Source organism: Montipora foliosa, chromosome 13 (assembly GCF_036669935.1).
Source record: "Montipora foliosa isolate CH-2021 chromosome 13, ASM3666993v2, whole genome shotgun sequence".
In the NCBI taxonomy this organism is placed as follows: domain Eukaryota; kingdom Metazoa; phylum Cnidaria; class Anthozoa; order Scleractinia; family Acroporidae; genus Montipora; species Montipora foliosa.
This window is the reverse complement of record NC_090881.1, coordinates 33,853,517-33,866,016: the sequence shown is the minus strand read 5'-3', so window position 1 is coordinate 33,866,016 and position 12,500 is coordinate 33,853,517. Positions and strand designations below refer to the sequence as shown.

Below are 12,500 nucleotides of genomic sequence, written 5' to 3'. Positions count from 1 at the left end.
GTCACACCAAATTTGGCCCCGACCGTTGTTTCGGGATCCTCAAAAAAGCCGACAAAGTCACCTACGTTTCGTCTCTATATGAAATCACGCGGATGGTTGAAACTTCAAGCAATGTTGGCATTAACAAAGCTCAACTGGTGGGAACTCATGACGGGAGAGTATTCGTTCCTGTTTATAACTGGGCGTCCTTCCTGGAACCCTATTTCAAGAAGATCCCGAATGTAAAAAAATATCAGCACTTTAGATTTTCAAAGGACAGTCCAGGAATGGTCTTCTGCAAGGAGTTCGTCACAAGCCCAGAACGACCGTTTATGTTGTTAAAGAATCAGGAGGTCCTTCCCCCAGGGAATTTTATGCATTCTAGTTATTCTGCGTGGCTTACTTCATGAAAACGGGCAGTGCGCTCGGAGGTATTTGACGGGCATAACTAAGTTTCAGTTACCATTAATTCCCATAGATCATCTCCTATGAAAACTAAGAAAAATATCTAATTCATTAAGATTATCTAAAACAAAGTAAACGCCAGTGGCTGCCACGAAATCTGGAACTTGAATATTATCGAGCTGGTCATTTCCAGCGAGCTTTTTCCTTCAGCATGGGTGTCATCATTCACGCCTTGGCTGTCACCGTCTTCTTCGCGACTCAAAGCCATCTTCTATGATCAAAATTGCTATCACTAGTATCCCCTCTTCTTACAGGAAAACCATAAAAGCTGCCTTTATCCTCGGAATCCTTTTAAACTCATCGCCAATGGACGAGCTTGGAGATGGTGCCTGCCAAAGTGGGCGGCGATTCCGGGGCGAGCAATGAGGCTTGAGCCACAGGCCATGAGCAGAGCACACAGGCCTCCACGGCAACTCTGCGAGCGGCCACCACCCACCAGGCACCGTCACACTGACCAAGTCAGTGGAGATACTTACCAACCCTATACTTACCGAATCCACCAATGAGGGAGGGAAGGGAAGGGGAAAAAAGCGGAACAACTGAACGCTTGCTGCTTGAAACAAACAGCACCTCACACAGCAGAAACGACCAGCACGTGCGAATCGAGAAACCCCGTATGTCACCTCAATGCGCCTGATTCCCAGACCACCGCTGACCAGCATTGGCTTGATTTTAACTTAGCCTAAATTACATTTAGCCACATTTAAACTCATCGCCAATGGACGAGCTTGGAGATGGTGCCTGCCAAAGTGGGCGGCGATTCCGGGGCGAGCAACGAGGCTTGAACCACAGGCCATGAGCAGAGCACACAGGCCTCCACGGCAACTCTGCGAGCGGCCACCACCCAAAGACCACCCCCAAGGGTGCTTGGAAGGCGAAGGGGCCGCGAACAGGGATGACGTGGAACCTGCGCCACCACCCAAACTCACACAAGCACCCACCCCCAGCTCAAGACACGACACTGGACGACACTTACCCGAGTACCGTGAAGCTGATCATGAAATAAGACTGAGAGGTCTGCTAACCGAGGCAAGGTGAAAAGGAGGCACAAAGGCAAGGTCCGCCACAGCTCCTCCGGCCGCGAGGCATGAAGAAGGTTCTGCCTGATGTAGGAACTGAACCAGGAAATCGCCAAGGACTTCCCGATTGATTAAAGGAGTCCTGGCCAGACACCGCAGGCAGGCGCAAGCAAGCCACAAGTGACCCTAAAAAACGGAAGAGGACTGGTCCGCTTGATTTCCTGCAATCCGCATGATTTCCTGTGATCCGCATGAATTCCCACGTATACCCGGGTCACGAGCCAACTGAGCCAGACGCGAGATGAGAAGAGAGGGAAGCCAATGACTCGGATGGAGTGCGAATGTACGACTGGTAAGCTTAACTACACCAACGACCCAAGGCCTGAATAAGGTGATCTGGGATGCCGTTGCGAGCTGCCACCGTGGCCGCACCAATGCGAAAACTGTGACTGGAGAAATTGCCCGACACACCTGCTCCAGCAAGGATTTCTCTGAGACGAGCAGTGAGGACAGCGCGAGTTAGGGGCCGACCATCCTGGAAAAGAAAGAGAGGGCCACCCGAGTTCCCTCTCACAGCCAAATAGGCCAAAACAGCTTGAAGGGCGCACAGAGGAAAGCGTCCCCGGCCAATGTGGACAAAGCAGCCTTTCCGAAAAGGGTCAGTCTTGGAGGCTTTAATCCGCACGCGCAGGCAGGAAGGATTGGCGTCAGAGTCTACCGAAATGTCACCGACACTTAAGTGGAGTGCCGGGGTGAAACTAGCCAAATTAGGAACAGTAAATTCAGCAGATCGGAGGAAGCCGAAATATGCTAGGTTGCAGGCGGCCCAAAACATGCAGTGGTCAAAAATTGATAAATCCAAAGACCTAAAGATGATCATCAAAATGTGATCCGTAATAGGAAGGCGCTGAGCCTCAGGGGAACCTTGGGTCCGTTTGATCCCACGAAGAACCCGCTGCAAACGTAGACAGTTCACCAGAGGGTCTGGGAAGCCTTCTTCGATATGCAGGGCACGAACTGCTGAAAGGTAAACTTTGATTGAAGAGTGCTGAACCGATCCCGCCAGAAAAGTGGCAAAGAGGCACAATGTCCATTCATCGGTGGGGCACGGGGAGCCACTGGGATGCAACTTGCCCAAATGCGCACAGAAGTTGACAAATTTCCTCTGGCCAGATGCGTAAGATCTCCGGGTGGAGTCAGCCAAACCATGGGCTAACAGGAACTGGCACTGCCGCTCTAATGAGAGCTGATCAATTCTTCCAGGAGATGAGGTGGAATGGACACTGGAAGCGACTGAGCCTGGGGTGCTAACCTCCAGAACTCCTGCCAATGAAAGCGGGACAAAGCGTCAGCAATGCAATTATGAACCCCCGGAACATGCTGAGAGGCAAAGGAGAAATTGAAACGAGCCGCTGAGGCGAGAAGATGGCGAAGCAAGCGCATTAACACGGGAATCCTGGATGTTCTAGAGTTGAGGATATAAACCACGGCCTCATTGTCGGTGCGAAACAGAACATGGCGCCTGGCGAAGTGGGGCCCCCAAACATGAGCGGCAATGATAATCGGGAACAACTCTTTATAGGCGATAGAGTGAGAGGCTTGAGAAGAAACCCATGCGCCGCTGAACCACTCCCCATTGAAGTAAGCACCAAAGCCAAGGGAACCGGATGCGTCCGATGTAACTTCGAGGTCAGGGGTGGCCGACATGCCGGGAAACAACCAAAAATAGACGCCAAGCCAAGAGGACAAAAACTGAAACCACCACTGAAGATCCAGGTGAAATTCAGAATTCAGGCGGATTGGATGGTCCCGTTTACGAAAACACTGGAGCAGATTGATCATACGACGCAGGAAGGTACAACCGGGCCACACGACCTTGGCGGCATGATGTAAGTGGCCAATGAGGGACTCCAGTTCGCGCCGAGTACACCAGCGACGATTCCGCCACGACTGCAGCAGCACCTGTAAAGCAAGGAGCTTGTCCAAGGGGAGGCAGGCCACCTGAGCCACTGAGTCTAACTCGATGCCCAAAACAACTAAACGCGTGGACGGGCCAATGCACTTATCCGGGTGGAGTGGAAGTCCTAAGGAGCGGCAAACAGCTATGGAAGTGGCTAAGTTCTCAGCACATTGGTTAGTACCCGGCGGTCCTGCAGTAATAAAATCGTCTAAATAATGTAACAGCGCAGAAACATTGTGTGTATGTAGGAGAATCCACTCCACCATGTCCGCCACAGAATTGAAAATATAAGGAGCAGAGCGGAGGCCAAATGGTAACGCTAAATCAAAATAATAGTGCTTCCGCCATCTCATACCCAAGAGATATCGATCAGATGGATGGACAGCTATGTTGCGGTAGGCTGCCTCAACATCGAATTTAGCAATCAGGGCACCTAAGCCATAGCTTGAGATCGTACGAATGATCTGATCAACCGTGATGTATTGCATGGTAAACTCGTCAGGGTCAATGCCATCATTAACACTTAGCCCACCGGGGGATGACAGGTCCACTATGAGCCTCCACTTGCCTGGTTGACCCTTTTTAGGGATAACTCCAAAGCTGCTAATGTGCAAATGAGGAAAAGGTGGGGAGGAAAAAGGTCCTGCAACCCTCCCAAGGGAGACCTCGTTAGCCAAGTAGCGGTCAATGACCTCGGAGTGTTGATTAGCAGAGGCCTTGTTTGACTTAGCTGATTTTAATTTCTTGGAATGCTGAAATCCCAGGCGAAAGCCATTCCTGAGGCCGTCCAAGACAAAGGCGACAAGATGTTGGTCCGGATGTTGGGACAACTTGGCAGCGAACACTTCAGGCTTTAGAGGGCTAACCACGGACAGCGGGGGCAAGGGGTTGGAGACTGGAAGGAAACAGAATGAGAGATGGTAATTCCCCGCTAACGACCCTACCCCCCCCCCCCCTTCCTGAAGTAAGGGCAGCAACACAGCAACAGTGAGAAAAGTTTAATTCAACAAGCCCAGAGCACAACAGGGGCAAGCAAAGAAAACCGTGAAAAATTCTAACAAAACTGAACAATCGATAAAGCATGCAGTATAAAGAAGTCTGCCTGCCATAAGGTGAAAAAAAAAACTCAATACAAAAAAGACATGAACTAGAACGAAACGAAAGGCCACGAATAAGGCGCGAAAGAAAAAAAAAAAAAAAAAAAAAGCCTAACTACATAATGAACGAAGTACGCGCAACATGTTCTAAAGTTCTGAGAAGGGGAAAACTTCTTGGAGCCAATCGTTACTGACGCCGTGCTTTTTGGCCAGCTGAGGCACTAAATGCCGGAGACCGAGATCTGCGCCTGACAGAACTCTCCTGCTTACGTTCTGGTCTAGAACTGCATGATACGGAACGATGGGCGCCGCCACACGTGCTGCAACGATGATAATAGCGGCAAATCGTATAAGGGGCGGTGCACCTTCCCTTGTTCCAGGACATACAAGGGATCCTCGAAGAGCTGGAACCCACTGGTTCAGAGGAATCCGGCGACATGCCGAGGTTGGGGCTGCGAGGAGAAGCACCACCGGCGTGAAAAGTGAAGAGCTGTGCGTTCATGGTCGACCAATCGGCCAACCGAGTCGCCGCAGCGTGTTCGCGAAAAGCTTTATCGTAAGCAAGCCAAACCCGTCTGCTAAACTGGCGAGAAATCCGCAAGATTAATAACTTGTACAACGTTAAATCTTTCCAACGATGAGGGAAAAACGACGTTAGGACAAGCGAGTACACCGTGAAGGCTTCCGTCCAAGTGGTGATATCCTCGATACGCCGACGAGGTTTCTTCGGGGGAGCTGATAAAACCAAACGCCCATCGAGCATTAACTGAGGCTCGGTCTCTGAGCTGACCAAATTCGCCGCTAAAAGTTCCGACAAGTCAACGAATTTTCCGCCACGGATTTGCGTAACGAGCTTGGCAGGAACGGGAGAGTAGCCCGGGCCCACGACGAACAGCTGATCCACCAACGAGTTCACAATAGACAGCGGTGCAATGGATGGCGGCAATTGAGCAGAAACGCCACTTAAAGCCTGCCCCGAAGACGAGACGATTGCCGGGACCGGAGCGTTAAAAGTAGATACAAAAGTAGGTACGACAAGAGGAGAAAGCCTACCTGAGGTCGCCGAGCTTGAAAGGGAAGGCGGAAAGCCCGTTCCAGCGGCGAAAAACGTCGAAGCTAAACCGCCCAACGATGCAGATGACGAACTGGCGCCAGGACAGGAGACGGGATCCGCAATCGCTGGTCCTGGTTGCCTTTGCGAAGCCTGAACAGCCGACTGAACAGCCAGATTAATGAGAGACACCAGATCAGGTGAAAGAACAGCAGTTGAGGCCGTCGGAAGTGGATTTGCCGAAGCCGGAACGCTCACCAGTGGCGAGGAAACAACAACAGACTCGCTGGACTGCGAAGACACAATTGAAGACGTACCGCTTGTGTTCGTACTGGAGACCGGCGCTGATGGAGCACTGAGAGAAGAGAGAGCCGCTGCTAAGCTGTTGTTGGTTTGCCGGGCGGTCATAACGGCGAGGACGACGGAAAGACGAAAAAAGTGGAACAACTGAACGCTTGCTGCTTGAAACAAACAGCACCTCACACAGCAGAAACGACCAGCACGTGCGAATCGAGAAACCCCGTATGTCACCTCAATGCGCCTGATTCCCAGACCACCGCTGACCAGCATTGGCTTGATTTTAACTTAGCCTAAATTACATTTAGCCACATTAAAAAGTAGCGATATCCCCATAGTTTGCATCAGCCGTGGTTTTCGTGTAGTGTTATTCGATCGCGCGATCGAAAGCCAGACCTCGTTTTTTGAGTCTCTTATCAGCTGTCAAAATATGCTCACAAGACAACAAATGATTGGTCAATTATCCTCCTAAATCTCCATAACAACAAAACAAGAAAATACATTGAGTGGAGGCCTAACATCAAGCCGCCATGGTTGTTGCGGGTTACGATAATCAGGGCTCGAAATTAAAAAAAATTGCAAGTCGCCTTTTGGCGACTATCAAAGAAAAAATGGTCGCCAAATGCAAAAATGCAGTCGCCAGCTAGTACAAGAACAGAAACACAGATTAGAGCCTCATTTAACTAGCATTGTTGTTCGGCTTCTGGTAGATTGTGGCAGCTGCAGTTGTGGGACAGACCGAAATACTCGATCTTGAATGACTTAAAACATGAAAGCACGAAAGAAAAAACTCCTGAACACTTCTGTGTGACAATCTTATCGTAAACAGTAATTTATTTTATCAAACGAGTTGGTAAAGGTCAAATAGCCACCGTGAAAGATTTGGAAAGCTGACGTTTCGAGCGTTAGCCCTTCGTCGGAGCGAATTATCGTAAGCAGTAAGCGAACAAAGTAATAAGATCATTTCAGGGTTACTTTGGCTAGGAACAACTGCATCTTTCACATCGCACGCAGGAAATCGTACGCTCTGGACAAACGTTTTTGAAAGGCTTTGAAACGCTTCTTGTTTGCATTCTGACAACGATCTTGTTTCCTGGGAATTTCTAGACTGCAGCAAATTACGAAAATCGCTCAGTGTATCCTTCTCTTGTGATAAATAATTCATGACTTTTGGTGTAGACTCGTCTCACTTGATCGAGGACAGGGTGAAAGCCGGTTCCTTGTGACCAAATCTGCAACAGAATGCTTTTAAATTCAGCGGCCTTTCAACAAAATGTTGCGCCATCGATCACCATGCGAAAGCCGCTGTAATGTCCTCTCGGAGGTCGCGATTCAAGTTTTTTTGAAAAAGGAAAACAGATTTAATTTGCATTTCCTTTTGCAGAAAAGCAGAAATGAGACTAAGGAAATTGTTTCTTACCTTAAGTGTTTTATTTATCAGAGAAACAGTCGCCAAAGTGGCGACTAAACTCGAATTTTCAGTCGCTAAGTTAAAAGTTTTAGTCGCATTGGCGACCGTATCGGTCGCAATTTCCAGCCCTGATAATTCCAGGGTCGTCGCACACGGCTAGTTACGGCCGGTTTGGATGTCGTTGGGTTAAAAATCTGCAGCACTTAATTATTTATCGCTCGCCGGTTAGGCTTACGCTTCAACTTTAGTTTAGTTTTTGGATAAATGGTTTCCTCCAACAGTTAAAAGCTTTCACGTATTCTATTCACTGACCGTCTAACGCCTCTAGCCGTTCACTAGCTGACCATTTTAACGCTTTAAGCTGCTTCCGAAGCGCTTGTTAGTCGGACTGACTTAACCATTAAGCGCTTGCAGCAATGCGTTAGCATGACTTTGCAAACCGTTAGCAGTGCCTTTAAAAGCGTTAGCATACCGTTAGGTAGCGTTAGCTTCCAATACCCGTCCGTTAGTTAGCCGTTAGTTTTGTCCGTTTAACGTTAAAACGTTAATGTACGTTTTCCCGTGTGAGGTCACATTTATTTAAAGAAGAAACGAGTGAATTCTACTCAAGAGCGCGTTTTGTTATCTTTAAACTGAATTTATTACCAAAGCTAAAAAAACTAAAAGACCTCAACATGGGACAGGACATTACAAAATAATTAAACATGTGAGCCAACGGGCCTCTGCTGGCATGACGTCTGGGTGACCTCTCAAATGGTCTTAATGACCTCCCACTTGAAAAAATTAACTGGAACGCTGCAGTTCAATATCACCCAATTCAGTGCCTTCTGTTTCTGTGTAACACGTACCACAGGCAACTCAGTGTACACTTCATGGAGTGTCTAGTTTTCCCAGGGGATGAGGGCATTTGAACAGCTTTTTGGCCCAGGGGGACATGTGAACTAAAATTCAAATGCCGGCGGGGGGGATGTTGAAGCTTCGATTTGACTGGTACATAAATAGGTTTATATGTAGTTTTTAACTTGATGACTAGATATGGTGTTTGTTAATTTAAAAATTAGTTTATTTTAAGGATGGTGCTTACTAATTCAAAGGTATTTTTGCCCCAGTAAATGATTATGCAGGAAATGTAGATCTTAACAAGTGCTATTTCCAAAGATAATTGATGAATAATATTTGTAAAAAGCTTTAAAATACAAGGCAATGTATAACATTCTTTCTCAAATTGAAGCTATATTGTCTCTCAAAAATAGATGGTTACCCCATATTTTCTTTTTGGATGCCAATGGTACTTACTAAGATCTTCTTTCTACAGATAGTTTTAACCCATTGACTCCCAGGGGTTCCCCACTGATGAATAAAATCGTCTGGCCGGTTTAGGCTGGTGTGGACATCAAAGGGTTAAAACACGCAAAAATATCACTTTATTTGTAGGCATCACCCATAGGAAAACCAGAGTATCTGGAGATGCGCAGAACGTATGCGCAATAACAATAGTAGGCACTGTCCGTAACTGATTGACCCCAAATAGACCAGTTTTGTGCTCAGTTACCAGGTCTTTCATTAAAAGGGAGGGGAGGCTGGAGTTAACCTAACCTGCAATCAGACATACTTTTCTTTAGACAGTCACGCCCTCTCTAAAGAAAACTACTCCTGATTGTAGGTTAAAGTTGACCTTGTTTTGATACAAACCTCAGTCACTGCTTTTCTTATGCTAGATTACAGAATACCCGTCCACTTACATTTTAACCTCAATGGTGCCCCAGCAGGCCCACATCCATTCTAATTTACATAATTTCATTCAGCTTTAACCTCAAAAGTCCCACAGTCTAATTATTCGACCACTTGGTTATTATGATAGCGCTATGTTTTGTTTGGATGTAATGTTTGAATCGCCTCTGCTTTTGTCTTTACTTAACCTTCCTGATAACATGGTTTCTCCGATCCACCCTCCTGTACCACATACAAGAGACAAACTACTATGCTATCAAGTTTGATTTCCCATAGGAACATATGTTTTATTTCTATTTAAAGTAAATCATGTTCTCTCTTTTTCTATCTATCTCAGTGGTGACGTTGGTGATGATGTTGGTAGTGCTGATGACTTTGTTCGAAATTCTACTGGTAGTGTTTCTCATGAGGGCGTTGAAGTTGTCGATGGATCAGATGATGACAGTGAATTTGACGAGGACATGGAACCAGTGGGGAACAGTAGCCAGTCCATCACAGAACTGCTCAGATGCAGGAAACCTAGCACAATCAGGGAGGCATGGCTCCTTGGGTTTTATGACTTCCTGCAGACCCTTAGTGGGAAGGCACTGTCCCCCCAAATATGCAGAGCAGCACACTCGTCAAATTCACCTGATGCTCCAGCGGATCAATCCGGATCATGACTCCCTGGATTGCCTCGTAAATCAGCAGGCCAGTGCTGTTTGGAAGTGGGCTAAGCCTCTTCTGGACAGCAGGCAGAAGCGTCCAGGGACGATCATATCGTATCAGACATCACTGGAGAAATTTTACAAGTTTGCAAGGGGCAAACAGTACTACACTGATGACAACTTCATCCTCTCACCACCAACCCTGCAACAAATAATTAGAAACTCTGAGCAAATGACGTCATGGCGGGCAGTGATAAGAAAAAACTATGACACTGAGGAATGGCGCAGGAGACAAAAAGAAATGAATACCCGAATAACAGGTGAAGGTGTGGCTGACATTGACAGCACAGAACCTGCCACTCGTGCCTTAAGGCTTCTTAAGGAAGCACCCAAGCTCAAACTTTCGCCACAAGAGTTCTGTGTTGTGCGGGACTATCTTGTTGCCAGTCTTGAGCTTCAGAATGACCAACATCCTGGTCCGCTAGAGACCTTGACCATGCAGGACTATGAAGATCGTCAGACCGACCAGGCAACTGGCACGGTCACAGTCCATGCACCCTGCCACAAACGATCTATTGCGGGGCCAGCTCCTATCGCCATGTCACGCTCTCTAGAGAAAAAGGTCTCCATTTATGTTGAACATGTGCGCTTGATTTTTCCATCGCCGGATGATAGACTCTTTCTCACAGACAGTGGCAAGGCTTTCAGTGATGGAACTATCGGGCATCGTATTGCCGAATTTTGGCTCAAGACTGGCAAGAGGTCAGACATAAGGATGACATCGACCCCTCTCAGGAAGATGGCTGCTACCACAATTTTGGTGTCATCAGAGCAGGAGAGGCAGCTCATCCACCACCACTGCTGAGGCGAAGTTAACATAGATCTTTGCAACAATGGTACATTAATGATTATTTTTATGAGTTTTCCTTCATTCTGAAAACAGAGTCCATTTCATGATCCACAAAAATACACATCCAGCATAACAGGCCTTAGTATACATGTATACTCACTCAATGATCTTGGTGTTTCAAGCAATCTGATTGCTTAGCTATCTCGGAGTAATTGAGCATTATTCACTCCCTACGGAGTGAATAACGCATGATCCAAACAAAACAAATGGCCGGCGTAAACTCGCTAGCATTATTTTATGAATCGGAAATATTGAGAATACAAGATGATGCTGAGCCACAGAATACAAAAGGGGCACTAAATTTGGCCTGAAAGTTTTCAAAGGTGTGTTTGACTTCGGAGGGATTCTATCTTGTAGGGCTTGTCGCTCAGCAAAACAAATTTGTTTACTGAAATCAAGGAATTAAAAAAATGTTTCAGAAAGTTCCAAATGGCTGCAAGGAAACAAGACGAGTCATTTTACATGTACAACAAACCAACGCTTACCTCAATTAAAGCCGCCATTTCATGTGGATCCTTTACCAAATGGACTTTCAGTTTCCATTTCAAATGAACCTCTAAAACTTTGATTGAATGGCGAAAATGTTTTAACAAGCAGACTTTCGATTTAGATCGCTGAATATTTAAACAGTGTTAAATGGCCATTTTACTGTTTGTGACAAGGATTTTAACAAAGGTTATTTAGATTTTCCATATTTGAAGCTTCTGTAAACACTTTTGCGCATGCTTTGTGCCGCTTGCATGTTTTCAACGCGCATCAACGCATGAATGGAGATGTGAATTAAATCGACTTTGGACGGTTTTCTTCGGCAATTGTTGTTGAGATCACTTCGTGAGTATATACTAAAGCAATTATTCTTTTCAATCTCGGTGAATATTTGCGGCTCGGTAAATATCCTACCACTATTCTCCTTGATTTCAAAGAATAATTGTTAAATATTCCTATTCTCAGTATTGGACTAGAACTAGCTTGCAATAAAGGCTAATGCAGGGGAATCTTTTCAAGTGCAAAGACCTTTGATGAAGCTACAACAAGTTGCAAAATTGTTGAGACACTCCCTTTAAAAAAAACCCCTTTTCTAGCTTCCAATACCCACCTTATCTAGAATTCCAGCCTTTCCCACTTCCCCCCTCCCTCACCCCGTTTTGATTTAAGGGGGGGGGGGGGGGGTGCTGCAGTGTGGGAGATAATAGTTAAATTAATAATGCTCGAGGAAGGTGAAGTGTCTCCACTAATTTTGCGACTTGTAGTTCCAGTCCAACTCTGAGAGTACGAATATGGTCTATTGAGGTTTCTTCATGCTCTGATTGTCTTCCTTTAGACTTCTATGTGCAAGGAATCCTGTTGAACTTGTTATGTTGTGCAATGCACTTCAATTACTTAAATTTGGAATTTACTTTCTCCTACTTATGACTTTGTCTTCTTTTTTTCCCCTTTTTTAACCTGTGTACTAGATTTATATGGTATTTATTGATTTCTTGGAGATTTTGTTATGCAGTACATTTCTTCTTAACATTTTGGTAATTACCGTGTTTACTCAAATAAGCGCCATCCTTAATTAAGCACCGCCCTCGAATAAGCGCCACATCTGGGACAAAAAGGTTAAAACACTATAAATTGTTCCAAAACGACAAAGGAGTTTGCTCTCACCGCTGATATTTTCACTCTCGTTATCATGAAACTCTCGGGTTTTTTTTTTCACCGCGAGAATTTCTCTCGTAATTATAGGTTTACTATCAGTTTAGTATCAGTCCATAGGAAAATTAAGAGATAGAAAGTGTACCGTTGAATAAAAAATATAGAAAAAGTACATTTGTCTGGTACAGTGTTTAAATAAGCACCGCCCTCGAATAAGCGCCGCACTTGTGGCGCAAAAAATTAAATAAGCACCATGGTGCTTATTTGAGTAAATAAGGTATTGATTATAATTGTT

General features: G+C 46.0%; 1 protein-coding gene and 2 pseudogenes across 1 annotated transcript in view; 2 read left to right on the top strand and 1 right to left on the bottom strand.

Annotated features, from left to right (window-relative positions):
* Positions 1-389, top strand: part of LOC137983463 (uncharacterized) — a 5,460-nt pseudogene extending 5,071 nt beyond the window's left edge.
* The window catches only part of LOC137983427 (uncharacterized), a 38,004-nt gene that overhangs the window by 8,425 nt on the left and 17,079 nt on the right, over positions 1-12,500 (top strand). The window contains exon 2 of the mRNA XM_068830623.1: positions 9,348-10,553. Within this exon, the coding sequence (XP_068686724.1) occupies positions 9,362-10,522 (1,161 nt within the window). The 5' untranslated portion in view covers positions 9,348-9,361 and the 3' untranslated portion in view covers positions 10,523-10,553. The remainder of the gene's footprint in view (positions 1-9,347; positions 10,554-12,500) is intronic.
* LOC137983034 (uncharacterized) lies at positions 1,611-5,409 on the bottom strand (annotated as a pseudogene).